Below are 27781 nucleotides of genomic sequence, written 5' to 3' on the forward strand. Positions count from 1 at the left end.
CCAGTTTCACTTTAAGGTTCACGAGTGTCATAGAACGTATCAAAGCTCCCTTCCTTTGTCAGGCAGAATAATACTCCTTTGTATATGCCACATCCTGCTCCTGCATTCATCTGCCAGTGGACACTTAGCTTGTTTCCACTGTGGTGTGAGGCTGCAGTCGGCACTGGCATAGAGATGTCTGTGGGAGCTCGTACTTTCAGTGCCTTTGGGTATCAATCTAGGAGTGAAAAGCAGCCACACTCTTAACTAACTACCCTGCCTACTGCCTCCTTCAGGACGAAGTCACTGCTCGAAACACCTGCAGTTTGGGGGCAGGGAGGATGGGGGATGGCTGTGTGCCAGGCACCGGACCAGGTGCTAAAGTATCTTTTATCTTTTTTTTTTTTTTTGTCTTTGTTGTTGTTGCTATTTCTTGGGCCGCACCCGTGGCATATGGAGGTTCCCAGGTCAGGGGTCGAATCGGAGCTGTAGCCACTGGCCTACGCCAGAGCCACAGCAACGCGGGATCCGAGCCGCGTCTGCAACCTACACCACAGCTCACGGCAACGCCGGATCGTTAACCCACTGAGCAAGGGCAGGGACCGAACCCGCAACCTCATGGTTCCTAGTCGGATTCGTTAACCACTGCGCCACAACGGGAACTCCTATCTTTTATCTTTTAACCCTCCTTTATTCCTTGCCCCGTCCTGTTGGGACCACCCCCATGTTGCAGACAGGCCCTGCCCCTTTCCAGGGGTCACCTCAAGCCTGTCTGACTCTACAGACAGCGCCCATGAGAGTGATCATTGTTGCCTGAAGTCATCAGGGAAGGCTTCCTGGAAGAGGGGGCTTGAGATGTGCCCTGATGGGCTCAGGATACTGTGGATGTGCCACCTGCATGCATGCTGGTTGGTTTTGTTGCATATTTGTTTGCAAGAACTCTCGCTCGCCAGTAGATGAAGCCTTGAGTCCTGGCCTCTTCCGGGGTCAGGGGGTCCCCACAGGCCTTCCCCACTCCCATGTGGCCTCTCCTTCGCCAGATGCGCCGAGATGATTGTCAGCATGGACAGCAGCCAGATTCACAGCAAAGACCCTCGCTACGGAGCCAGCCCCCTCCACTGGGCCAAGAACGCAGAGGTAGGCAGGGTCTGAGGGGGAGCAGTGGGTGGGCAGGGGGCGGGTCCCAGAGCCCTTCCCTCCTCCGCTGTCTGTGCGGAGGCTCCTGAGAGCACTCTGAGGGTGGCATTTGGGGTCGATCTGGTGCTCGGCCCCCAGGCAGATGGGCCCAGGGAGAGAGAGGACACCCTGGCATCACATGGTGATGCTGTGCCCTCTGCAGTTTCCTCAGGTGTGAGTTGGGGGTCCTGTGGCCTTTGCCTTTGGTGGTGTCATGAAGTCAGTGAAGCCATGCAGGAGAAAATTCTTTTTTTTAAATTTTTTAGGATTAAAGTATAGTTAATGAACAATGTTGTGCTAATTTTTCTGTACAGCAAATCGACCCAGTCTTACATATACTTTTTTTTTTTTGTCTTTTTGCCTTTTCTAGGGCTGCTCCTTGCAGCATATGGGGTTTCCAGGCTAGGGGTCCAATTGGAGCCATAGCCACTGGCCTACGCCAGAGCCACAGCAACGCGGGATCCGAGCCGCATCTGCAACCTACACCACAGCTCACGGCAACGCCAGATCCTTAACCCACTGAGCAAGAGCAGGGATGGAACCTGCAATCTCATGGTTCCTAGTCAGATTTGTTAACCACTGCGCCACGACGGGAACTCCCCATATACACTCTTTTTCTCATATTCTCTTCCATTATGTTCTATCACAAGAGGTGAGATATAGTTCCCTGTGCTGTACTGGAGGAGAGAAAATCCTTGGCTTTTTTGGCTTTTTTTTTTTTTTTAGGGCCACACCTGTGGCGTATGGAGGTTCCCAGGCTAGGGGTCAAATTGGAGCTACAGCTGCCGGCCTCCACCACAGCCACAGCCACAGCCGCAGCAATGCAGGATCTGAGCCACGACTGTGGCCGACACCACAGCTCACGGCAACGCCAGATCCTTAACCCACTGAGCGAGGCCAGGGATCGAACCCACTACCTCATGGTTCCTAGTCAGATTCGTTTCCACTGTGCCACGACGGGAACTCCAAGGAGAGAAAATTCTTCGTGAATTGTCGGGCGCCTCGTGAATAGAAGGTGGGGGCTGGTGATGATGGTGATGATGGCAGCTCTAGCCTCTTCTACGGAGGCCTTGGCTGGGCATCTCCTCGGAGGCCTCTCCCCAAGCCAAGCTTTGACCCCCTGGGAGGATGGAGGGCTCTGACCCCCATCTCCAGGAACCACAGCTTGGCAGCGCACGGGGTGCCCTCAAAGACGATGGCCTGCTCGTGACCGTGACGGGCAAGGAGGGTGGAGACTGCCGGCCGCTGTGGGCATCTTCCCGCCAGGAGCTAGACAACCAAGCCAGGCCCCTCTGTCTGTTTTCTCGTTCATTGTCAGCACACTCTGTGCGGTGGGGACTTGCATGGCCCTTTCACAGCAGAGAAAACGGAGGTGCAGGGGGTGCAGTGACCCTTCCCAGCTCAGACGACTGGGACAAAGTGGGGCTCAGGTCTGTTGGGTCCCAAAGCCTCTCCAGGGCTGTTGGGTGAGCAGGGGTGTGTGTTGCCAGGGCCCAGATGAGGTCATACCTTTGCAGGTTCCGGCCAGGCTCACAGGGAATGGGGCCGTTCTGGGACAGGGCCTGGAGGAACCTTTGCAGGGAGGGATGGGGTCCTGTGAGCTTCGGGAAAGGACCCAGAAGCCCCTTAAAAAAGTTGCCACATCCTTCTGTTCCCCAGCTCCTGGGGTGCTGCTGATGAGGAAGGTAAGGTCTGAGCCACCCTCAGAACTGGCACCTGCCCCTGGGCTCCTCCTTTTGCTCAAGAAGGCCTCTGGGGGGGAGGAAGTGGTTGTGCCCAGGTGCCACCGGGTGCCACTGGGTACGGCAGGCCACAGTGGCTCCGAGTGCCCCGCTGACTCGGGCCGGGACCCTGTCTCCACAGATGGCCCGCCTGCTGCTGAAACGGGGCTGCGACGTGAACAGCATCAGCTCCGCGGGAAACACAGCCCTGCACGTGGCCGTCATGCGCAACCGCTTTGACTGCGTCATGGTGCTGCTGACCCACGGGGCCAGCGCCGATGCCCGCGGCGAGCACGGCAACACCCCGCTGCACCTGGCCATGTCGGTGAGCCCCGGGCTCGCGGCCCACATGCTGGGGGTGCAGGTGGCTGGCAGGGTGGGTCGTGTCCCCCTCTGGGCCCAGAATAACAGCCCCTTCCCCTGCATTCCGGGACCTTTCACTCCCGGGTCCCGTGTGACACCTGGATGCTGTGAGCGGGGAAACTACAACTCTGGCTACGGGCCGTGGCCTTGGGCAGCTCACGTCACCTCTGCCAGCCTTGGTTTCCTAGCGGGAGAACGGAGGTGTCGGGACCCACCCGGCAGGGCTGTTGAGCGGATTCAGTGGTAGATGCTCAATAACTCTGAGGAATGTCTAAGCAGCCCATGCACGGCCTGGCCCGGAGCGAGCATCCCCAGGTTGTTAGTTCTCTTCTCCTGCATCCTCAGGGGAAACTGTCCTTCTGCACGTTGCCCTCATCCTCCTGGTAGACTCCACGCCCCTGGAAGGCAGGGCCTGCTTACACACCTTGGTGGCCCATGGTAGGTGCTGGTTACCTTTGCTGGTTTGTCACAGAGCACAGTTCCTGCCTTGAAAGGCCCTACAGTCGAGTTAGACAACCACAGTCTGAACGTACTAACTGCAGAGGAGGGACTGTGGCCTGTTGCAAGGGTGTGTTACAGGTACAACCGTAGCAAAGCGTATGGACATGTCTTCACCGTGTCCCAGAGTGCGGGGATGGGGACACCACTGGGACTCTGAGAGACGGAGATTGAGGACACATTCAGAGCCATCCTGTTTTATACCGAAGGTCATAATTGTAGAGGCGATGCTGTTGCCCAAGAGGCTGAAACTATAAATAAAGCCATGGACGTTTTTAGCCCTGAAAGGGCCCTTTGAATCATGTAGTTCAACAGCTCTCTCTTTTTTTTTTTTTTTTTTGCTCTGTTTGGTCCCTTTCTACTCTTAGAAATTATTGAGGACCCAAAGGCTTTGTTTATATGAATTTTATTTTATTTATTTATTTTTGCTTTTTAGGGCCACACCCGAGGCATATGGAGATTTCCCAGGCTAGGAGCCACGGAATTGGAGCTACGGCTGCCGGCCTCCACCACAGCCACAGCCACACCGGATCAGGGATCAAACCCGCAACCTCATGGTTCCTAGTCGGATTTGTTTCTGCTGTGCCACAATGGGACCTCCTATATGAATTTTATCTATCTATATTTATCATATTAGAAATTAAAAGTGAGGCATTTTCAAGATCTTGTGTGTGTGTGCAGCTTCAGCAAGCAGCAGCTTGATGTAGGATCTCAGTTCCCAGACCAGGGTTTGAACCCGGGCCTCAGTGGTGAAAGCACTGAGTCCTGACCACTAGACCCAGGGAACTCCCTCGAGATACTTAATTCATTTAAAAATAACAATAATTTACCAAGTCCATGCTAACATAAGTCACATTTTTAAGAAAAACAACTTTATTTTCCAAAAAGGAAAAGAATGGGCAGTGTTTTACATTTGTGCCAAATTTTTTTTTTTTTTAGGGCTGCACCTGTGGCATATGGAAGTTCCCAGGCTAGGAGTGGAGTTGGAGCTGCAGCCACCGGCCTACACCACAACCACAGCAAGGCAGATCCAAGCCACTTACAGTGAAAGTTGGATCCCTAACCCACTGAGTGCGGCCAGGGATCAAACCTGCATCCTCATGGATGCTAGTCAGGTTCTTATCCCGCTGAGCCACAGTGGGAACTCTGCAAATCTTTTTAATGTCTGGCTTCAGAGAAGGCATTGATTTTCCTATCTTTTGCGCATTTACTCTAATGCAGTATGTTGTTGAACATGTTAAAAATATGAAGAAAATCTGGCCTCCCATAGATAGTACGTAGTTGGAAAAGATACATTGTCATACCTTTTTAGATTAATGTGGATATTCTTTCATGCTGCACCAGAATCTGACACGGGCTGGTTTCTGACAAGTTGGTTGCAGTGGACGCTCTGAAACCATCTCCTCAGGCTTTTCACTCTTCGTACAGTAAAATCCATTGGCATCTCTTGTGTGTCGCATGGATCTTTCACCCTTGCACGATTTCGTGTCTTCCTTGGAAAATAATGGTTAGCAGAGTATGTTTAGCTTCCACATGTGGACCCATTTCGTTATATAGTCTCAAAACCCCCCATTTGTAAATAAATGAGAAATAAATGGGGGGGAAGCCGCCAAGCCCATCATGGCATATTCCAGTCTTCAGCTGAACGCTTGCGTTGTATCATTGGCACAACATACAACCAGCTATTTTTCTGAAGTGACAGGCTCCCTGCCTTCACTTTTGAGAAAACGTCTCTCAGATACGGAAGGCTGAGCAATCGCCGTTTGTCTGCCAGTCGTTTCTCAAGTAAAAACAGTGTTTCATGAAAAAAAAGCAGCCGATTTGGCTCATACCTCAAAACAACCACATGGTGATTTTTCCCTAGAGACGAACATTGTACTTAAGCCACAGAAACGCCTTGTGCATACTCTCCATTTTATGCCACCGACGACGCCAATGTCGAAATTTGTATGATAAACGTATCTTTCTGCTTCATCAAGGGACTTCTTAAGCGAAGCTGGCTTTGCAGTGATTGAATTTACTTTTCACGGTGAGCGCGTGGCAGAGAAGAAAGTCCTGAGGACAATTAGTTTGGGGCCCCTGCCTTCACTTCTTGCTAAGGCACCAGCAGTTTTATGCACAGCGGTTTTTCCACTATCAGTGCAAAGGCCAGCATCATGCAAGGGCAAACAACATCTTGATATTTTTATGAGAACGGTTCTAACCTCTTGAACCCTCTAAGGGGGTCTCTGTACTCACCGGGGTCCGCAGCTCTTGCTTGGAGAGCTGCTGATGTAGGTCAGCGTTTCCATTCAGCCACCTGCATGCCATCTGCACAGTTTTGGGCACATTCGTGGACCACTTTTATAAGCTGGCTTACTTTTAAACTTACTTAAATTTATTTTGAAGGAACGGTCAGGTTACTACCATAGGTGGTAAACCAATGCCACGAATAAAAGGTAGGGCAGGAGTTCCCGTCGTGGCGCAGTGGTTAACAAATCCGACTGGGAACCATGAGGTTGCGGGTTCGGTCCCTGCCCTTGCTCAGTGGGTTAACGATCCGGCGTTGCCGTGAGCTGTGTGTAGGTCGCAGATGCGGCTCAGATCCTGCGTTGCTGTGGCTCTGGCGTAGGCCGGTGGCTACAGCTCCGATTCGACCCCTAGCCTGGGAACCTCCATATGCCGCGGGAGCGGCCCAAGAAATAGCAACAACAACAATAACAACAACAAAAAGACAAAAGACAAAAAAAAAAAAAAAAGGTAGGGCAAAAAAGAAATACATAACCAGGGATTAAAACACACACGTGGGAGTTCCTGTCATGGCTCAGCGGTTAACAAACCCAACTAGCATCCATAAGGACATGGGTTCCATCCCTGGCCTCGCTCAGTGGGTTAAAGATCCGGCGTTGCCGGTGAGCTGTGGTGTAGGTCACAGAGGCATCTCGGATCGTGCATTGCTGTGGCATAGGCTGGCGGCTACAGCTCCAACTGGACCCCTAGCCTGGGAACCTCCATATGCCAGAGGTGTAGCCCTAAAAGACAAAAAAAAAATTTTTTTTTTAAATAAAACACACACACACACATATCTTGGAGTTCCTGTTGTGGCTCAGTGGGTTAAGGACCCAACATTTTCTCTGTGAGGATATTGGTTCGATCCCTGGCCTCACTTAACGGGTCCGGCATTGCCGCCAACCCTGGCGTAGGTCACAGATGCAGCTCGGATTTGGTGTTGCCGTCCATGGCTGTGGCGTAGGCTAGCAGCTGCAGCTCCCATTTGACCCCTAGCCTGGGAACTTCCATGTGCCACAGGTGTGGCCGTACAAAAACAAAAACAAACAAACAAACAAAAATACATGTTTTCCTGTGCCAGTATACCTCCTAACGGTGCATAAATAATTTTGGAAAACAGCATTCTAGATGCACATCCTCATTCTCTAGGCAAGGAAATCGGGCCTGAAGAAGGGGAGGTGATAAGCCCAGCGCTCAGGTCTGCTGGCAGCTAGTCTGATGGTTTGTCCTGGGAAATCCTGTCCCCGGCCCATCCTGCTGCCCAGTCTCCAGACGTTCACTGCGTGCACTGTACAAAGGGCATGGCCATCAGGGAGCACGCGCACTCAGTTTCCCCCTCAGAACCGCCCCCCTGGACTCCATGGTCAGGACATCCTTTCCTTTCCTGGCTCCCCCCTCTTGCTACCCCTGCAAGTGATCAGCAGCTGGTTCGTTGGTGTCCTCACGGCTCCTGGGTCAAGGGTCACAGATACATTGCTTCCTTTGAGAAGGAGCTGGCGGGGCTGGGAGTTGGGGGGGCACTTGCGGTTTCTGCCTGGGTTATTAAACCCTCACCTGGGGGTCCTTGTCAACCTGGCAGATTGTAAGCCTTCAAACCCTAGACTTTGCAATATGGGATCAACTGCAAAGGGTTTCAGTGTTTCTCCTCGTGCTGGTGAGACCCCTCCCGAGTTGCTGGGTACGGAGGAAGTGGCCGGGGTCCTTTTTCTCTTCTTTTCTCTGAGCTCTTGCATGTTTTCCTCTCACTCCGTCCCCAACAGAAAGACAACGTGGAGATGATCAAGGCCCTCATTGTGTTTGGGGCAGAGGTGGACACCCCGAATGACTTTGGGGAAACTCCTGCCTTCATAGCCTCCAAGATCAGCAAACGTAGGTGCTCTACCCTCTGGGACCAGAGTTGGGCGGGGGTGGCGGTACAGGCACCAGGGAGGCGGGAAGCCCCAGCCATCAGGTGCCAGCGTCCTGTCTGTACCCGCCTGGACTGGCTGGGAGCACCTGGGAGGCCCAGGAGGGGACGCTTCCTTTTCCCAAGAACAGGGGCCCTGACGGCTAGATGGCGCCCCAGGGGGCTTGCCGCGCCAGTGTCCTCTTCTGTGTGGCGCCCATCACGCCTCAGGGTGACAGCAGCCCTCTCCCCTCTCTTGGGGGGTTCACTGACAGAACGACATGTAAGAACAGCCGCGGGCTGGTGCATGTGCTGCATGACACGTGGGCCCCCTTGTGCACACGGACACAATGCTTACCCTGCATGCTCATACAGTGAGCCTTGGCTGAGGGGCTGGAGAGAGCAGATTCTCCCTACCAGAAGCCTGGAGCCCTCTCTAAAGGGTTCCAGGGAGCTGTGGACCTTGCCCTGGGTGTGTACCTTAGAGCATGCGCAAGTAAGCGCGCGCGCGTGTGTGTGTGTGTGTGTGTGTGCGTACGCACATGTGCATTTTCAGTTATCCCATCTGTTAGATGAGAGTCAATGCCCGATGGCTGGTTCGTCCCTTTGGAGCCCTGAAAGCTTTGAGAATTGCTGAAGATGGGCTGGGAGTCCTGCTTTTGTGACTGGTTTTAGAAGTGGGGGGGGGTCCTCAAATATTCGGGCCAGAAGCCTCAACCTTCTCCTTCCATATAGCATGGTCGACCTCCAGGGCCCTCCCCGGCCCCAGGAAGCTGCTTTAGATGTCACAGACTAGAGAGTCTGCTGCCCTGTCAGGGTGGGACCGGCCTCTGGGGCACCCCTGAGCCCCCCAGCCCCATACGGAGGTGGCCTGGGAGTGGGGGCTGTGTGTGGAAGGGAGGGCCCCCTCGTGCACACGGGGACAGTTTCTGATCCTGTGCGATCTCCCCCTCCCCACACCGGGACAAGTTGTCACCAGGAAGGCGATCTTAACTCTGCTGAGAACCATAGGGGCCGACTACCGCTTCCCACTCGTCCAAGGCGGCTCGGCGGAGCAGTGCTCCGCAGCAACGCATTCCTTCTTCTCCCTGGAAAGATCTCAGCCCCCACCAATCAGCTTAAACAACCTAGGTAGGCCTCCCCTCCATCCACTCTTCTCCCCCTGGCTCCCAGGCCCCTGGGTCGGAGCAGTCCTGAGGGGGAAGGAACGGGGCTCCAGGGCAGAAGCCGTGGAAGGAAGCAATAGAGGAAGAGCAGGGTTTGTCAGCCTCTGGAGCAGGCAACCCAGAGGCCAGCGGGGTCCCTGGCTAATACAGCCCGTTCCCCCTCAGGGGGTGCCCTGGACATCACGAGGTGGGCGCTTTCTTGGCCTCTCTGTGCCCTGGGGGCTCGGATGGGTGGTGAGGATGCTGCTGGGCACTCAGAGCCCCTGGCCCTCTGGCTTCAATCAGGAGTATTTCTGCCACGCTGCTGAATCTGCCAGACACAGGGCCTCTGTGCGCCTCTGCTGGCCCCTTCAGTCACCTGCTGGCCAGCACCTGCCCCCCCGTGCGTCCTTGTCTGTGGAGACACCCCCCGCCCCTGGGCTTTCTGTGGGCTGGCCCACCCAGCGCCCTGCATTCTTTGGAAGTGGAGTTTCCTGAACAAGGCAGTTAGGGAGCCAGCCCTTGTTTTTTCGTTTTGTTTTGTTTTGTTGCTGTTTAGGGCCGCACCTGCGGCATTTGGAAATTCCCAGGCTAAGGGTCAGATTGGAGCTGTAGCTGCCAGCCTACACCACAGCCACAACAACTCCAGATCCTTAACCCACTGAGCAAGGCCAGGGATCAAACCCACGTTGTCATGGATCCTCGTCAGGTTCATTGCAGCTGAGCTACAGCAGGAACTCTCCTGCCCTCGTTTTTAATTTCTTGGGCAATCAGACCCCAGCAGTCCAGCCAGGATAGCCCGGCCCAGTCTAGAGCTCAAGGCAGGCAGAGCCGGCAGCCAGTCAATCCTTCTGGCTCCGTCTCTCTCCTCTCCCTGCTCCTCCCCACCCAGGACCTGCTCTCCACCTGCTCCCCCCCATCATTATCTCTCAATTTTACAGGCAGTCAGCCACCCATGCCAGGCTGGATGGTGGGCCTGGGGCGCAGCACCTGATGGGTAATGCCCTGGGCCTCGAGGGGCTGCAGAGCCCCTGTGCCAAATTAGCTCTAGTCCCTTCTTCTTGTTTCTCTCAGCTGCACGCCCCTGGCGCTCTGTCCACCACCTCTCCTGGCCAGTCTCCTGCTTATCTTGCCCATTCTCTGGCCACCTGCCCTGGTGAGGGGGAGACACACTGCCTGGCAGCCTGCCTTCCTGCTTTGCTGCTTCTAGAGGCTGTGCACGGCAGCGGTGGGGAGGGTCCATCAGAATCCAGATGACACAGCCCTGCTGGGCCAGGCCCCCGCGGCCAGGCTGCTTGTCAGGAGGGCGGCTAACCCACAGGGTGGCACGGAGTGGGCCTTGGCCACAGGGGGCAACGTGGATGCTATGGGTGGGTATGTGGGATCTGAGGCTGCTGAGGAAGTTTCCAGATCGGGGATTGGGAGAAGAGGCATCTGGAGAGTGGTCCGAATGTCTTCATTCCTTCATGGAGTTTAACCCAGTGAAACACCCTGGCTCAGCCCTTTTGGCTGAATGACCTTGAATGACCTCTGATCCTCATCTGCAACTTGGGGGTAATGATTCTGATGGTTGTCGGCTGCACAGGCCCGTGCATGAAGAAAGGCTTTATGGGCTGCAAATACAGGACCCGTCAGCGCTGCTTGTGCTTCGGGGCTTTGGGTGAAAAACGCTGAGGGGAATCGGGAGCTGGCCGGGCAGGGTGGGCGTCGTTCCCAGAACAGTGGGCTCCCTTCTGCGTTCCAGCCTGTTTCTCCTGAGGGGCCTGTGGCCTCCAGCTCAGCTGTATCCTGGGACAGAGAACCCTTCCAGGGGGCTGGAGACAGGTGCTCCTGCTAGGGACAGTGGGGTGAGGGCACAGCTCCAGATTTACCCTTGGGACCTAGGGGGAGGCGGGGGGCCTGGCTTCAATCAGGAGCCCGGCCCCCGCCCTAGTCCACCCTGCCCTGTGCCTCGCAGAACTGCAGGACCTCATGCAAATCTCTCGGGCCCGGAAGCCGGCCTTCATCCTGAGCTCCATGAGGGACGAGAAGCGAACGTAAGTGGAGCAGGGAATGGGGGGAGGGTGGCGGGCACATGCAAGAGGCCGCCGCTGGGTGCCCTTCGGCGGGCTCAGAGTTTGCGTCTAGTTGGCACCCAGCTCTGCGAGGTAGCTCTTGCCTTCTGTAGTTCACAGCGCAGAGACTGAGTCTTTAGAGAGCCCGGCTCTGCTCCTCCATCAATCACCGTGCAGGCTCTGAGTCACTTGATGCAGCTGGCTGCAACCCTGTGCCTTCTCTCCCCGCCCCTGTCGTGGATTGTCTGGGGAGATGGTCCAGATCTCCAGAGGGAGCCCTCAGCTGCCGTGATGCTGAGCCCACTTCCCTCTGACTACATCCACTAGCCTTCAAGAGATAGTCGGTGGGCTGATGTCCCCAGCCCCTGCTGTATCCCCAGGCCCATTCTCCGAGGAGGCCTGGGTGATGGGCACGAGAAGACGCCCAGGCCCTGTCCTTGAGGACAGTGCCTGGTGCCTAGAATCAGTGCCCAGCGGCATGGCGAGTTCCCAGGCCAGACGCCCTTCCTGTTGGCTGTGCTCGGCCCACCCCTCCCTTTAATAACAGAGGCGGTTTATTTGTTCTCTCTTTATTACCGTCCTGTGTCCCAAACAGCCGTCCTGTCCTCCGAAGGAGTTAGTAACCCTGCTGTGCAAATGCAGAACTCGAATCCCACCCCCCGACCCCGACCCAGAGGTTAAGCGACTTGCTCAAGGTCACACACAGTGAGTGTCACCAGGCCCACAGCCAGTCCACGCCCTGTCTGCTACTGCAGGCTCTCCTGGCTGCTCCCCTAGTGCCCACCCCCACGGGGAAGCTGTCTTCTCCCTGAAGCAGGTGCAGCCCCAGCTCCCAGGGCCCGGGAGCCGCTTGGAGGGGCTCTGCCTCTCCTTCCATGAAGGGTCTGGAATGTATGCCCTGGGGGTGCATGTGTCCTATGTGCCTTCTCACCCCTCCCTCCACCCACACCCACACACCCACACCCACACACACCCACACCCACACCCACCCACACACACACCCCTGTGCAGGGGCCCAGGAGGGTACCAGAGAGAGGACTGACAGGTCCCGGCCAGTAAGAGAAGGGTGGAGGTAGATTCTCCTGCGGGACCATGGGGGTCTGCACAGGCCCGAGCACCCTCCCAAAGGTGGGGCTGCGGCGAGAGGACAGCCCTGTCCTGTGGGGACCTCCCCGTGCGGGTCTGTGAGCCACACAGCTCAGTGCTGCTCCCTCTGGATCAATCCCTCCGTTTGCTTCGGCCTCTCCGGTCAGGGGTCCTGCAGGCCTCCAGCGACAGCACCGCCTCCTCTGCCACCCTCTGGGCCTGCTGCAGAGCTGAGCAGCTTGTCCCGGAGAAGATGAGGGGCCCCGGACGCGGGCAGCACAGGCTCCTGCTCTCAGCAGCTGTGTGTCTCTGGGACACAGTGCCGCACAGAGCAGAGCCAGTTCCTGCCCTCAGTCGGGAGAAAGGACACAAACGAGTGACCGAAAGCCACTGCTAACGGAAGCCAGGAGGGCTCTGCACCAAGGAAGCGGGTGGAGCAAGAGCGGGCGGAGTAGGAGGGTCCGGGTGGCATCAGGCAGGCTTCTCAGCCGGGTCATTTAAGCCGAGGTGGAGAGGAGAGGAGACAAGGAAGGTTCCAGGTCTGAGCACCAACTGTGGAGGCGTCTCCCCCTGGGGCGGGGGCTGGGCAAGGTGAGGCTGGGGGAGGCTTGTGGGGACGAATTGGAGAGCCCGTGACCCAGGAGACAGCAGACCTGGGTCCCAGTCCATCTGTGTGACTCTGAGCAGCCACTGAACCTCCGAGCTTCCTGCCCTCACAGACCCGCACAGAGTAACAGGGCGTGTCCGTCTGGAAGGGGTTGGGGACGTAGAAGTGACTTCCTGCTGGTGAAAGCTCATAGACGGGCCTTCTTCTGTGCCCCCCAGCTCCCCTGCTGCTCCCACCGGGGTGGGGGGGCCTGACCTTCCTTCCTCGACACCCATTCCTGGTGGCCACAGGAGACCAGCCCTTCCCCCCCACCCTTGTTTAATTCAAACTGACTCCTATCTGGCACCTGCTTTGGGTCAGGCCTGGGCCTGGGGATCTGGGTCTGAGCAAAACAAGTGGCCTTAGGAACACCCCACCACCACCACCACCATCCAGAGTGGGGGAGACAGACCCAGGTGTCAGCTGCCGTAGCCCCTGGCCAGTGAGGGCCTCCCTGCCCTGGGCTGCCTTTACCTGCCTGCGTCTTTATTGCACTTTTCACCTCCTGAAATACCGTGATCATCCCTGAACTGACTTGGCTGGCCCCCCCCCAAGCCCCAGTAGCTCTGCAGGGCTTGGTCTCCATGTGCTCAAGTGGCCGCCACGGTGCAGGGACACGGCAGGCAGTGCCCGCTGTAACAGGACCCTCTTCTCTCCCACTGCTGCCCCCTCCACAGCCATGACCACCTGCTCTGCCTGGATGGAGGGGGCGTGAAAGGCCTTGTCATCATCCAGCTCCTCATCGCCATCGAGAAGGCCTCGGGCATCGCCACCAAGGACCTCTTCGACTGGGTGGCAGGGACCAGCACAGGGGGCATCCTGGCCCTGGCCATTCTGCACAGTGAGAACAGCCCCTGGGCCGCGGGGGCAGGACGGGGTGGCCCTCACATTGGGCTGAGTTTGTTTTCAGAGCTTCGCAGAGAGGGTGATGGGGGAGGGGAGAAGGAAAAGGCTGGGGGGTGGGCTAGGGCGATGCCCACTCAGCCAAGGACAGAACTGGTTTCACTTTCAGTGTCAGAAACATTTCTCTCTCTGTTGCCTTGAGCACTTTTCTCAGTGCCCCTGCAAGGCAGACACTGAAAAGGGCCTCAGAACTGCTGGAAATAAGGAAAAAACCATTCTGAGGGCGGATGGGGTGGGTGGTCTCAGGAACGGAGGAGCCACCGAGTCACAGGCGCCAGAGCCCTCGTCTGCATACTTCCTTTTACCCCCAGGGGGAGAGATGACCCAAAGTCACATGGCCCACCCATGGAGTCGCTGGAGTCCCCGAGACTCCCAGCCCAGCACTTCCCAAGGCCACAGGCCACCCAGGCAGTCTGCTGTCACTACCACTTCACAGGGGTGATAGGGGCAGTTGCTTACTGGACAGACTTCTGGGTAGGCTTCGTCTCAACTTTGGTGCTGTCTGGGCTGCTTGGTACTGCCTGTGGCGGGGGCTGGCTGGGGGGGGGGGGGGGCTCGCAGAAGCAGGTTCCGCCCAGCCCAGGGGGAAGGCCAGGGCTGGTTCTTCTACTCCGGGACAGGTGGCTGGGTTGGGTCGTGGGGGTGAATCTAGAGTTAGGAGCTTTTACACCCTCAGGACCCTTTTTTGTTTAAAAAAAAAAATACAAAAATGAGTACCAAGCCTTGGGCTAGCAAAGGGGATTTCTGCCTTTATGGGAAGTTGCAAAGGGGGGGGGGGTCCCAGGAGCCCAGCTCCACTCAGTGCCTTGGCAAATCACCCACCCCCCGTGCCCCGCAGCTGCCCTGGGCCCAGGCCCCCCGTCAGGGGTGGCCCTCGTGTCTCTCCCCACCTCCGACCCCCTTGATCCTAGGCAAGTCCATGTCCTACATGCGTGGCGTCTACTTCCGCATGAAGGACGAGGTGTTCCGCGGCTCTCGGCCCTACGAGTCGGGGCCCCTGGAGGAGTTCCTCAAGCGGGAGTTCGGAGAGCACACCAAGATGACGGACGTCAAGAAACCCAAGTGAGCCTCCCGGGTGGGAGCGAGGCGGCCCGGCCGCGGCCAGGCACCGCCTGGCTGTTCCTGGTCCAATTAAAGCTGACGTGGGGGGGTGGGGGGCTGCGAAGCACAGGGGCAGGACACCCTCAAGCCGTGCGGGGTGTTTTTCCACCCAGACGGCACTTCCTTGAGTCAGAGGGGTCAGTTCTTGTCCATGCACACACGCACACACACCCAGACCTCTTTGCTAAGCACGGCTCTGCCCCCCCCCCAGCTGTGTGTGCGCGTGCGCGTGTCTGTGCATGTTGTGGGCGCTGCCGCGGTCGTGTGGGAAGGCGCAGGATCTGGTTGGGAGACAAGTGACTTGAAAAAAGGGCAGCCATGCCAGGCAGCATGTGCTTAAGAGGTTCCAGAAGAATCTTCTGCACCACCACTTCTTGGAAGTATTTATTTCCCTTCCTAGAATTAATTACTTTCATTGTCCCTCTCATGCCTGGCTCATCTGCCAGCCTGTGAGCTCCCTGAAGCAGGAACCTGACTGCCTTGCTCTTTCTGTAGCCCTGGCATCTGGCACAGTGGGACAGAACAGGCCCCTGAATGGGGGTTCAGAAACTGATTGTCCATGGGAGCAGGAGGGAGAAAGGACTGTGGATGGAGGTGGTCAGGGAGGGCTTCCTGGAGGAAGCGAAGCATGAGCCCTGAGGGTTAGGAGTTTCCCCCTATTTAGAAATAATATGTAATCTTTTAAGAACCTATAGAAAGTTGAAAGAAGAGGAAAATATCATCCATGATTTATTAACCAAAACCAGAATGTTTAAAAACCATTTTTGTGTATTTTATCCTAGACATTTTTTTTCTTTTTTATGGTGAAACAGAATATACATTTCGAAAAGTACTTAAAACAGTTCCATGAATAATCCTAAAGCAGACACAGCACATACTGGCCACCAGTGAAGTCCAAAAGCCCTTCGAGTGTGTGCCCAGCCCCCTGACCTGCCCACCCCCCTGGCCCCTGCCCCCCCACCCCACAGGGATAACTCTTCTCCTGACTGGTGTGAACCGGATCCTGGGTTTTGTCTAGTTTCACCACTTGAATGCATCCCTGAGCAAAGTCTCGGTCCTGCCTGTCTCTGGGCTTGGACGGAAACATTTCGGATGTCATCTTTCTTTCCATCCACGCCACGTTTGTCAGTGTGGTCACTGCCATTAGTTGAAGCTGTGCTTCATTTGTTCCCGTTGCTCACGTGACTACGCCCCACAGTTTAGTTCTCCAAACACCTTCCACAGGCGCTGGGGTTGTCTCCTGATTGGACCTCTTGAGCCTGCAGTGAATCTTTTGGGACTTGTTTTCTGACTCCTGGGGCTGCTGTGTCTTAGAGGATGCATGGCCTCAGCTCTTGGATTCTCCAAAGTGGAGGTTTCTATTTTCTCTCCCATCGGCCATGTTGGAGAGAGAGTTCCCCCTGCTCTGCATTCTTGCTAACAGTGGTTATTGTCAAGCGCTTCTGTTTTTATAAATCTAGGTAGGGGATAAGCTGCTGTCTCGGTTTGAATAATCAGTTTTGTGGTTACTAGTGAGGTTAAACACCTTTCATATGTTTAAAGCCTGTTTGGATTTCCTCTTTTGTCAAGTTCCTGTCCAACTGGTGTACCTTTTTGGCAAAATTGAGTTGTGTGATTTGTGGGGTTATGAGGCTTCTTCTTCTTCTTCTTTTTTCTGGTCTTTTTAGGGCCACACTGGAGGCATATGGAGGTTCCCAGGCTAGGGGTCGAATTGGAGCTGTAGCTGCTGGCCGACACCACAGTCAGAGCAACGTGGGATCTGAGCCACGTCTGTGACCTACACCACAGCTCTTTAACCCACTGAGCAAGGCCAGGGATCGAACCTGCGTCCTCATGGATGCTAGTCAGATTCATTTCTGCTGAGACAAGACAGGAGCTCCATGAGGCTTCCTAATGATCTTTTTTTTTTTTTCTGGCTGCCCCACAGTATATGGAGTTCCCAGGTCAAGGATCGGATCTTGCCGCAGCTGCGGCAACACTGGATCCTTTAACCCACTGTGCTGGGCCAGGGATCGAACTTGCATCCCAGTGCTCTGATCCAGTTGCACCACAGCGGGAACTTCTTAATGATCTTTTTTATACTTTGGGGACACTAGTCCTTTGATGGAGGCATGGATTTGGAATCTCATCTCCCACCCTCGTCTTGTCTTTTCACTCTCTTTATGGTGTTTTGTTGATGAACAGATATTCTTCATGCAGTAAATTTATAAATCTTTTCCTTTTTATGGTTTGTGTTTTTTATGTCCATCCACGAACCCATCTTTAACCCGAGGCAGGAAGCGATTTTCCTGTGTCTGGTCGGGAAGCCCTTTAGATCTGCCCGTCCCATGTAGGTCTTTCATCAACCTGGAGTTGGTTTTTGTCTCAGGAGAGACCCAGCTTCATGTTTTCCCAGCCTGATTCCCCAGCCTCATCTGTGAAGAAGTCTGTCTTTCCCTCTGCATCTTAGGCCTCCCTTCCTCAGCAGTGAGTCCAGCATCCTTCTTGGGTCTGTTTTTTTGTTTTGTTTTGTTTTTTGTTTTTGGTCTTTTTTTTTTAGGGCTGCCCCCGTGGCATATGGAGGTTCCCAGGCTAAGGGTCCAATCAGAGCTGCAGCTGCCGGCCTACGCCAGAGCCACAACAACACCAGAGCCTTAATCCACTGATTGAGGCCACGGATGGAACCTGCAACCTCAAGGTTCCTAGTTGGATTCGTTTCCACTTCTGTTTGTTTTTTCCTTTGTTGCCCGCTCCACAGTATGTGGAGTTCCCGGGCCAGGGATCAGATCTGAGCCACAACTGCAGCCTACGCTGCATCTGCAGCAATGCTGGATCCTTTAACCCCCTGTGCAGGGCCAGGAATCGAGCCTACATCCTGCTGCTGCAGAGATGCTGCTAATCCCATTGCGCCGCATTGGGAGCTCCTCTTGGGCCTGTTTTCGACCACAGAGCCCAGTTCTACCGCATGTAGAGCAACTGTACAGCAGGGCCTCCCACCTTGTCCTCCATCGCTGTTCTTGGAAGCCCTTTAGAGAAGTGGTTAAGAGCACGTAACCTACAGTTTCCTCTTCTCAAAAATGGGAATAATATACCACCTGCTTCCTGGGTTTTCATGAGGAGTAAAAAAGTTGCATGTACAAAACACTTAAAAAGCACGTAGGGGAGTTCCCGTCGTGGCGCAGTGGTTAACGAATCCGACTGGGAACCATGAGGTTGCGGATTCGGTCCCTGCCCTTGCTCAGTGGGTTGACGATCCGGCGTTGCCGTGAGCTGTGGTGTAGGTCGCAGACGCGGCTCGGATCCCGCGTTGCTGTGGCTCTGGCGTAGGCCAGTGGCTACAGCTCCGATTCAACCCCTAGCCTGGGAACCTCCATATGCCACGGGAGCGGCCCAAGAAATAACAACAACAACAACAACAACAAAAAAGAGAAAAAATAAAAAATAAAAAAAATAAAAAAATAAAAAGCACGTAGAACATAGAACAAGGATGCAGGTTTCTCGTCGCTGCTTGTGCATCCGTAGAAGTTGTAGAATCAGACGATCACATTCTGTAGAAAAGAAAATCTTGTTGGGATTTTGCCTGCAATTGCAGTGAAGCTGTCAGCTTATTTTTTTAATTTAAATATACTGGATCTATGGATTCCTCTGGTGGCTCAGGAGTTGAAGGATACAGTGTTGTCACTGTTGTAGCTTGAGTTAGATCCCTGGCCTGGGAATTTCTGCATGTTATGGGCATGGCTGAAAAGATTCAAGAAATGTAATGCAACCAATAAATGCAAACCAATAAAGAGCTATGGAAACAGGTAAAAATAATTTTTAAAATATATATCCTTATTTTTAATGTTGTGTTAGTTTCCGGTGTACGGCAAAGTGCTTCAGTTTAATATATATAACTGAATATATATATTTGCTCTTTCATATTATTTTCCATTATGGTTTATACAGAGTATTGAATATAGTTCCTTTGTTGATCTTTTTTTGAAGTAAATTTTGTTGGAATATGGTTGACTTGCAATGTCGTGTTAGTTTCAGGTGTACAAAAAAGTGAATCAGTCATATATAGCCATTCTTTCTCAGATTCTTTCCCCATATAGACTATCACAAATTGTTGACTGGATTCCCCTGTGCTATACAGTAGGTCCTTGTAAATCATCAATTTTGTATGTAGTAGTATGGATATGCTGATCCCAACCTCCCAATTTATCCCTCTCTATTTTATTTTATTATTATTATTATTTTTGCTCTTTATTAGGGCTGTACCCATGGCATATGGAAGTTCTCAGGCTAGGGGTCGAATCAGAGCTGCAGCTGCTGGCCTACACCACAGCCACAGCAATGCCAGATCCTTAACCCACTGAGCATGGCCAGAGATCCAACCCACGTGCTCATGGATACTAGTCAGGTTCGTTACCACTGAACCACAACGGGAACTCCTATCTATCTTATACATAATAGTTTGCCATAAGCTTATATAGGGGAAAATGGACTTTTTTTTTTTTTTTTGTCTTTTGTCCTTTTAGGGACGCACCTGCAGCATATGGAGGTTCCCAGGCTAGGGGTCTAATTGGAGCTGTAGCCGCCGGCCTACGCCACAGCCTCAGCAGCGCGGGATCCAGACTTCATCTGCGACCTACACCACAGCTCACAGCAACACCAGATCCTTAACCCACAAGCAAGGCCAAGGATCGAACCCAAAACCTCATGGTTCCTAGTCAGGTTTGTTTCCGCTGCACCACAATGGGAACTCCAAGAATGGACATCTTAAAACATCAGGTTTCCCAATTAGAAAACGTAGTAAAACATTCCAGTTGTTTAAAGTTTCTCAGTAGAGTTTTATAATTTTACCTGTAACAGTCTTACACATCTGTTATTTTTATTCTTAGGTTCTGCATATGTCTTGTGCTACTGTAAATTACACATTTTTAAACACTTCATTTTCTAATTGTAGCTGGTATTTAGAAATACCATTTGTTTATTTATCTTTCCTATTTTAATTGTAGTAAAATATACATAAGACATAAAATTTACTATCTTAATCACTTTTTTTCATCTCAACCTTTTTTCTTTTTGTCTTTTTAGGGCCACACCTGAAGCATATGGAGGTTCCCAGGCTAGGGGTTGAATTAGAGCTGTAGCTGCCAGCCTACACCACAGCCACAGCCACACAGGATCAAAGCCATGTCTGTGACCTACACCACGGCTCATGGCAACGCTGGATCATCAACCTACTGAGCAAGGCCAGGGATTGAACCTGCCTCCTCATGCATGCCAGTCAAATTTGTTTCTGCTGAGCCATGATGGGAACTCCTTCATCTTAACCATTTTTATTTTTTATTTTTATTTTTATTTTTTGCTTTTTAGGGCCACACCCGCAGCATATGGAAGTTTGCATGCTAGGGGTCGAACTGGAGCTACAGCTACCGGCCTCTGCCACAGCCACAGCAACGCAGGATCTGAGCCGAGTCTGTGACCTACCCCACAGCTCACAGCAGTGCCAGATCCTTAACCCACTGATCAAGGCTAGGGACTGAACCCAAAACCTCATGGTTGCTAGTCAGATTCATTTCTGCTGAGCTACAGCGGGAACTCCTTAACCATTTTTAAATGTACAGTTCAGTGGTGTTAAGTATATTCAGGAGTTCCCGTCGTGGCGCAGTGGTTAACGAATCCGACTAGGAACCATGAGGTTGCGGGTTCGGCCCCTGCCATTGCTCAGTGGGTTAACGATCCAGCGTTGCCGTGAGCTGTGGTGTAGGTCGCAGACGCGACTCGGATCCCGCGTTGCTGTGGCTCTGGCGTAGGCCGGTGGCTACAGCTCCAATTGGACCCCTAGCCTAGGAATCTCCATATGCCGAGGGAGTGGCCCAAGAAATAGCAAAAAGACAAAAAAAAAAAAGTATATTCACATTGTTGGACAGCTAATCTGCTCATGAGTGAGACTGGCTTGTTTATTCCCATTTTTAGGTGGCAGGGTTTTGGTTTTGAGGAAGTATTTCTTTTTCTGTTTTGCAGAAGACTTAGTATAATAGTGATTTTTATTTCTTCCATGAATATTTGGTAGAACTTGCCAGTGACGTCATCTAGGCCTGGAGTTTGCTTGGTGGGAAAATTCTTAATGATGGAATGGATTTCTTTAATGATTAGAAGACTATTCAGGGTTGCTAAATGTCTTTTTTTTTTTTTTTTTTTGACACCACCATGGCATGTGGAAGTTTTGGGGCCAAGGATTGAACCCAAGCCATAGCAGTGACAATGCTGAATCCTTAACCACTAGGCCACCAGGGAACTCCTCTAAATGTTTTTTTGGGAGTTCCCATCGTGGCTCAGTGGTTGGTGAACCCGACTAGCATCCATGAGGACATGAGTTCAATCCCTGGCCTCACTCAGTGGGTTAAGGATCTGGCATTGCCATGAGCTGTGATGTAGGTTGAAGACATGGCTCAGTTCCTGCATTGCTTCGGCTGTGGCGCAGGTTGGCAGCTGCAGCTCTGATTTGACCCCTAGCCTGGGAACCTCCATATGACGCCACTGCGGCCCTAAAAGACAAAAAGACAAAATAAATAAATAAATAAATAAATTTTTGGAATTCCCGTCGTGCCTCAGTGGTTGACGAATCCGACTAGGAACCATGAGGTTTCGGGTTCGATCCCTGGCCTTGCTCAGTGGGTTAAGGATCCAGTGTTGCTGTGGCTGTGGTGTAGGTTGGCAGCTACAGCTCCGATTGGACCCTTAGCCTGGGAACCTCCATGTGCCGCAGGAGCAGCTCCAGAAAAGGCAAAAAGACAAAATAAATAAATAAATAAATAAATAAATAAATTTTTTTTAGTTAGTTTCCATTAAGTTATGTTTTTCTAGGAACATGTGTATTTCATATAAATCTTCAAATTAATTGGCATGGAGTTGTTCAAAATGCTCTTCTTATCTTTCATATCTGCAGCATCTGTTGTAATGGCCCTCTTCTCTTTTTTTCATTTTAAACGTTTTATTGAAGTATACGGAGTTCCCATCACAGCGCAGCAGAAACGAATTGGCGTTGCTGTGGCTGTGGTGTAGGCCATCGGCTACAGCTCCGACTAGACCCCTAGTCTGGGAACCTCCATATTCTGCGGGTGTGGCCCTAAAAGGACAGAAGACAAAAACAAAAAAAGTTTGATTGCGGTCTAGTTGATTTCCAAGGCTGTGACCATTTCTGCTGTACAACAAAGGGATTCAGTTACGCAGAGTCACACATCCAGTCTTTTTCAGATTCTTTTCCCGCATAGATGATCCCAGAGCACCTGGTAGAGTTCCCTGTGCTGTACAGCAGGTCCCTGATAGCCAGTCTTTCCACCTACCTCAGTGTGCCTGCATGCCAATCCCACACCCCCGGTCCCTCCCCGCCTACGCCTGTCCCCTTTGGGAACCCTAAGTTTTTCAGAGTCTTCGAGTCTGTTTCTGTCCTGCAATGACGTTCACTTGTATCCTTTTTTTTAGATTCCACATATAAGTGATACAAACCCTGCCTGTCTTTCTCTGACTTCCTTCACTTAGTGTGGTAATTCTAGGTCTGGTGGCCTCTTTTCAGGATTATTTATTCCTCCTTTTTTCATCTTTATCAGTCTTGCTACTACAAGTTCTTAAATTGGATTAGTCTTTCAGAAAATGAATTTTAGGTTATTTATTGGCTCTATTGTGTGTACATTTTCTGTTTCATTCATTTCTGCTCTTATATATTTATTCCTCTTATACTTTCTTGGGGTTTATATGGTTGTTCTTTTTTTAAACTTCTTGAAATAAATGTTTTGCGCATTGATTTTTTTTTTTGCCTTCTGTTCTGTATATGTGTATATATTATATGTGTGTCTATATATGGGTGTGTGTGTGTGTAAATCTGAGCATATTCCTCCAAGTACTGCTTTAATATATCCCATAAACTCGCTTATGATTGTTCAGAATATTTTCTAATTTTTACTATAATTTTGTTAAAAAATTGGCATTTCTCAGTTTCTACACTTGGGATTTTCTAGTTATGTTTTTGTTATTTGTTGCTTTGTAGCCAGGGGACATGCTCCTTTTTATTTTGATCCTTTAAAATTTGTTGAGGCGTTCTCATCCTGGCGCGGCGGAAATGAATCCGACTAGGAATCATGAGGTTGCGGGTTTGATCCCTGGCATCCCTCAGTGGGTTAAGGATCTGGCTTTGCCATGAGCTGTGGCTCGGATCTGATGTTGCTGTGGCTGTGGTGGAGGCCGGCAGCTGTAGCTCTGATTGGACCGCTGGCCTGGGAACCTCCATATGTTGCGGGTGCGGCCCTAAAAAGCAAAAAAAAAGAAAAGAAAGAAAGAAAATTTGTTGTGACTTCTACAGTTTTTATAGATGTCCCAGATTTAAAAGAACATGGACTCTTCATTTATTGAGTGCCAGCATCTCTACATGTCGGTGAAGTCATATTGACTAGGAATGTTTTTAAAATTTCCAAGTCTTCTGTATTTTCACTAATTTTTTGTCCACTACTTCTGTCAATTACTGAGAAGGAGACTTTGAAGTATTCCATTCTGGGGATTTGCCTTTTCACCCTTCTGTCAATTTTTACATTAATACTTTGACATTATGAAATGAAGTATCTATAGGAGTTCCCGTCGTGGCTCAGTGGTTAACGAATCCAACTAGGAACCATGAGGTTGTGGGTTCGATCCCTGGCCTTGCTCAGTGGGTTAAGGATCCGGCGTTGCTGTGGGCTGTGGTGTAGTTTGCAGACACGGCTTGGATCCTGCCTTGCTGTGGCTCTGGCGTATACCGGCAGCTACAGCTCCCGATTGGACCCCTAGCCTGGGAACCTCCATATGCCGTGGGAGGGGCCCTAGAAAAGACAAAAAAAAAAAAAAGAAATGAAGTATCTATAAATGTATGCTCTTAGGAATTTTTCTGTTGACTGAATCTTTTATTATTATGAAGCAACTCTCTTTATCTCTAAGGATACATTTTGCCTTCATGCCTATTTTGTCTGATCTTAATAGACTTATACTAGCTTTCTCTGGTTATACGTGCGTGGTATGTCTGGGCTCATGCTTTAATTCAGCCTTCTTGAATCCTTATGTTTTAGATGTCTCTCTTATAAATAACCTATAGTTGGATTTGTTCTTTAATCTGTGCATTTAGTCCATTTGTAGTTTTTTTTTTTTTTTTTTGTCTTTCTAAGGCCGCATCCGTGGCATATAGAAGTTCCCAGGCTAGGGGTCAAATCGGAGCTGCAGCCACCAGCCTATGCCACAGCCACAGCAACTCTGGATCCGAACTGTGTGACCTATACCGCAGCTCACAGCAATGCCCGATCCTTAACCCACTGAGCGAAGCCAGGGATAGAACCCACATCCTCATGAATGACAGTCAGATTCATTACCGCCGAGCCACAATAGGAACTCCCCATTTATAGATTTTTAATGCATAGCAGTATGTTTAATTAAGTTATCTAGTTAAGTCTGATTTAGTGGATTGGTTTGAATATCAGAACCTTCATACTGTTAATCTAAGAGTTTATATGGCTGATCCATTTATATTTACATAATTACTGGTATATTTGGGATGACATATGCTATCCTTTTCTGTTCTGTGTTTCTTTTTCTCATTTTTGCCTTCTTTTGAATTTACTGAATAGTTTTAACCATTACATCCTGCCCCCAACCCCAGTAGTTTGAAATTTATGCCCTCATTTCTGGAGGGTTGTTTTTTTTTTTGGTGTATATTATCAAAATCTAAATTTAATTGATACTCTCAGATCCTCTCAGATAACCAAGGCTTTTTAAATGCTTTAATTCTATATTCCTTCCCCTTTCTTATTTTTTAAAAAATTTTATTATGGTTGTTTTATGGTGTTGTATCCATTTCCACTGTACCCCCTTCTTATTTATAATTACTTTTCTGTATCTTAAATCTATCTTGGTTTTTCAAACCTCATGAGACATTATTATTTGTTTTTTAAACTCAATGTTTTGGAGTTCCCGTCGTGGCGCAGTGGTTAACGAATCCGACTGGGAACCATGAGGTTGCGGGTTCGGTCCCTGCCCTTGCTCAGTGGGTTAACGATCCGGCGTTGCCGTGAGCTGTGTGTAGGTCGCAGATGCGGCTCAGATCCTGCGTTGCTGTGGCTCTGGCGTAGGCCGGTGGCTACAGCTCCGATTCGACCCCTAGCCTGGGAACCTCCATATGCCGCGGGAGTGGCCCAAAGAAATAGCAAAAAGACAAAAAAAAATTAAACTCAATGTTTATTTATATTTTTCTAGTGGTGTGCTGGCAAAGCAGATCTATAAGGGAGAAAAGCCCTGATTTATAGTGTTTGTCAATTCCCATGGCATAAATACTCTCACCACGGCTGATTTCAAGTTATGGACGCTTTAACAACCAGCTCATGAGATTTAGCAGTAGTTTCTCACAAGCCAATATGAATTGACTGCAGCACACCATTGGGTATATATGTGTGTATGCCTACGCATATGCATTTGTGTGTATATGTGTGTGTGTGTATCATTTCTCTGCTTTGCGGTCTTTCCTGCATCTCAGACTTCTACGTTTGACCACCTTCTTTCTGCCTGAAGTACCTTCTTTTGACTTTCCCATAGAGATGGTCTGCTGGTAGTGAATTGTCCACTAGCAGAGTTGTTTGAAAATAGGTTTATTTTACTCTCATCATTTGCAACTAGTTTTATTTCACACTCATCAGTTGAACATTCATTTATTTCTTTCTTATTCTTGTTGAGTATGGAATTCTAGACTGATGATTTTCTCATGGCACGTGAAAGTCATTATCGCGTATTTTTAGCATTCATTGTTGCATTTGCAAAGTCAATTTCAGTTTAACTCTTACTCCTTTGAAAGTAAGTGGTCTTTTTTCCCTCTGGATGCTTTTATTTCTTTGTTTTTGGTGCTATACAGTTGCACTGTGATATATTTGAATATGAATTCCTTGTCATTTATCTTGCGTGGGATTTGTTGGCCTTCTTGAATCTTTGGATTGGTGTCTTTTTTTCAGTTCTAGAAGCCTGAGTCATTGTCTCTTCAACCTTGCCACTGCCTGTTTTTCTCTTTCCTCTTCTTCTGGGACTCCAATTGAAAATGTTACACAGAGTTCCCATTGTGGCTCAGCAGAAACAAATCTGACTAGCATCCATAAGGATGCAAGTTCAATCCCTGGCCTGGCTCGGTGTGTTAAGGATCCCACATTGCTGTGGCTGTGGTGTAGACTGGCTGCTACAGCTACAATTTGAGCCCTAGCCTGGAAACGTCCATATGCCACAGGCATGGCCCTAAAAAGCAAAAAAAAAAAAAAAAAAAAAGAAAAGAAAAGAAAGAAAGAAAAAGAAAATGTTACAGCTTTTCTCTCTTTCATGCCTTTTACCTTCTTCTGTATTTCTATCAGTTTTTCTCTCTTAGTTACATTTTGGATAATTTCTTCTTGGCTGTTTTCCAATTCACTAATTCTCTCTTTAGTTTTATCTGACTTTCCATTTAACTTTGTCATTGAGTTTTTTATTCTTCTTCTTCTTTTTTTTAATGTCTAGAAGTACTCTGGGTTTTTTTTAAATCTCCTGGGTCACTATTTATAGTTTTCTATTCCCTGAACATATTATCAAGCTTGCCTTTGATGTCTTTAAATATCATAAGCATAGCTGTTTTATAATCTTTGTTTGAGGATTCAAATAACTGCAGTCTGTATAGGTATATTTTCCTGTTTGTGTTGGTTTATGCTGATTCTCATCCATGCCATTTTATTTCATTATGTGCCCTCCCTCCAACTTTTTTGGCACTGTGTCATGGTGTTCCTTAGAGATACACTAAGGAGAGAGAATGTGTGCAGATTCTGTGAGGCCTAGAATGGGGATCTTCTGCAGAGTGTCTTATGCTGTGTCTTCCAGGTACCCACATACACTGCCATCTAGGGCCACTATAACTAAATTCTTGGCATGAGGTTTTAGAGCTTTCTGCCAGGTAATGTGAATTTAGACTACAAATCTTCAAGAGGGTGAGTTTGTGGTTATACTTTTTCCAGGATTTTTTTTTCTCCCTCCTTTGTCCAATGCCAGGCAACTTTCCTCGTAGCCTCCAGGGGTGGGAAAGGAGCAAGGTTATCCAAGGGGGTAGCCCTTTGGGGTTACAACCTAATGTGAGGAGGGTCTCCCATCAGATCCCTAGCCATTAATGGACCCTGGGCTTTGGCTTCTTTCTCTCTGGCTCCTCAAGTCCACCATCATTGAAGTTCCAATTGATACCATTTGGTATCTGCCTTCACAGCAAAGCTGGATCCGTGCTCCATTTACCTCTCTGTGCTTATCCTCAGAGTTGACCCTGGTCTCTCCTTTCTGTCTTATCATATCTCCTCTGCTTTTAAGATTAAAAAAATTTTGTTCGAGCATTTAATTTTTTGTTCGGTGGGAGGTTTTGTTCAAATAACCTTTCCACAGTATTCTTAGACGTGGGAAACTAATCTTTCTTTTTCCCGTGCAGAGTTTTCTGTCCTCTTGTATAGTTTTCAGTGTCACAAACACGCTTCTGTTAGGCTGAACTCCTTGAGAGCATTACTTGGAATGGCCGCTAAACAGTCCATTGTTTAGACACTCCCTTCTGTTGTTTCCGTGTAGATGGTTCATTTTCCCCTCAAATACATTACCCTGCATGAATAGCCTTAAACAAAAACCTTTCGTTCTTACTCAGATTATTCCTTTAGGACAGAGTTTCCAAAATGGAATGCCCAGATCAAAGAGCCAGGCCATTCGCAAGGCTCCAGATACATGTTAGTTTCCAGGGGAGGCTGTGCCAGTCTACACTCGCCATGGTATTTAAGGATGTCTGCATCTCTCAAGATAGATGGGAGTCTTTAGTAGGTTGTAGACTCCCGTGGTAGAACATCGATGAGATATCAAAGATGACACGCTGAAAAGCCTCCCCGGACTCCTGGCCCAGAGCTGCAGCCACCAAGCAGCCCCTTGCCCCAAGGTAGCTCACT

The 27781-nt window shown here is 50.5% G+C and overlaps 1 protein-coding gene across 5 annotated transcripts in view; it reads left to right on the top strand.

Annotated features, from left to right (window-relative positions):
* Nucleotides 1-27781, top strand: part of PLA2G6 (phospholipase A2 group VI) — a 63659-nt gene that overhangs the window by 31291 nt on the left and 4587 nt on the right. For 3 of the 5 annotated variants that reach the window (XM_047786277.1, XM_047786275.1, XM_047786276.1), the window contains 7 exons: nt 1020-1116; nt 3019-3201; nt 7766-7874; nt 8860-9021; nt 10993-11071; nt 13499-13662; nt 14636-14786. In XM_047786277.1, coding sequence (XP_047642233.1) covers nt 1020-1116; nt 3019-3201; nt 7766-7874; nt 8860-9021; nt 10993-11071; nt 13499-13662; nt 14636-14786 — 945 coding nt within the window. The remainder of the gene's footprint in view (nt 1-1019; nt 1117-3018; nt 3202-7765; nt 7875-8859; nt 9022-10992; nt 11072-13498; nt 13663-14635; nt 14787-27781) is intronic. The other 2 variants (XM_047786279.1, XM_047786278.1) reach the window with 1 other exon arrangement.

The sequence above is a fragment of the Phacochoerus africanus genome, chromosome 7 (genome assembly GCF_016906955.1).
Source record: "Phacochoerus africanus isolate WHEZ1 chromosome 7, ROS_Pafr_v1, whole genome shotgun sequence".
Classification (NCBI taxonomy): domain Eukaryota; kingdom Metazoa; phylum Chordata; class Mammalia; order Artiodactyla; family Suidae; genus Phacochoerus; species Phacochoerus africanus.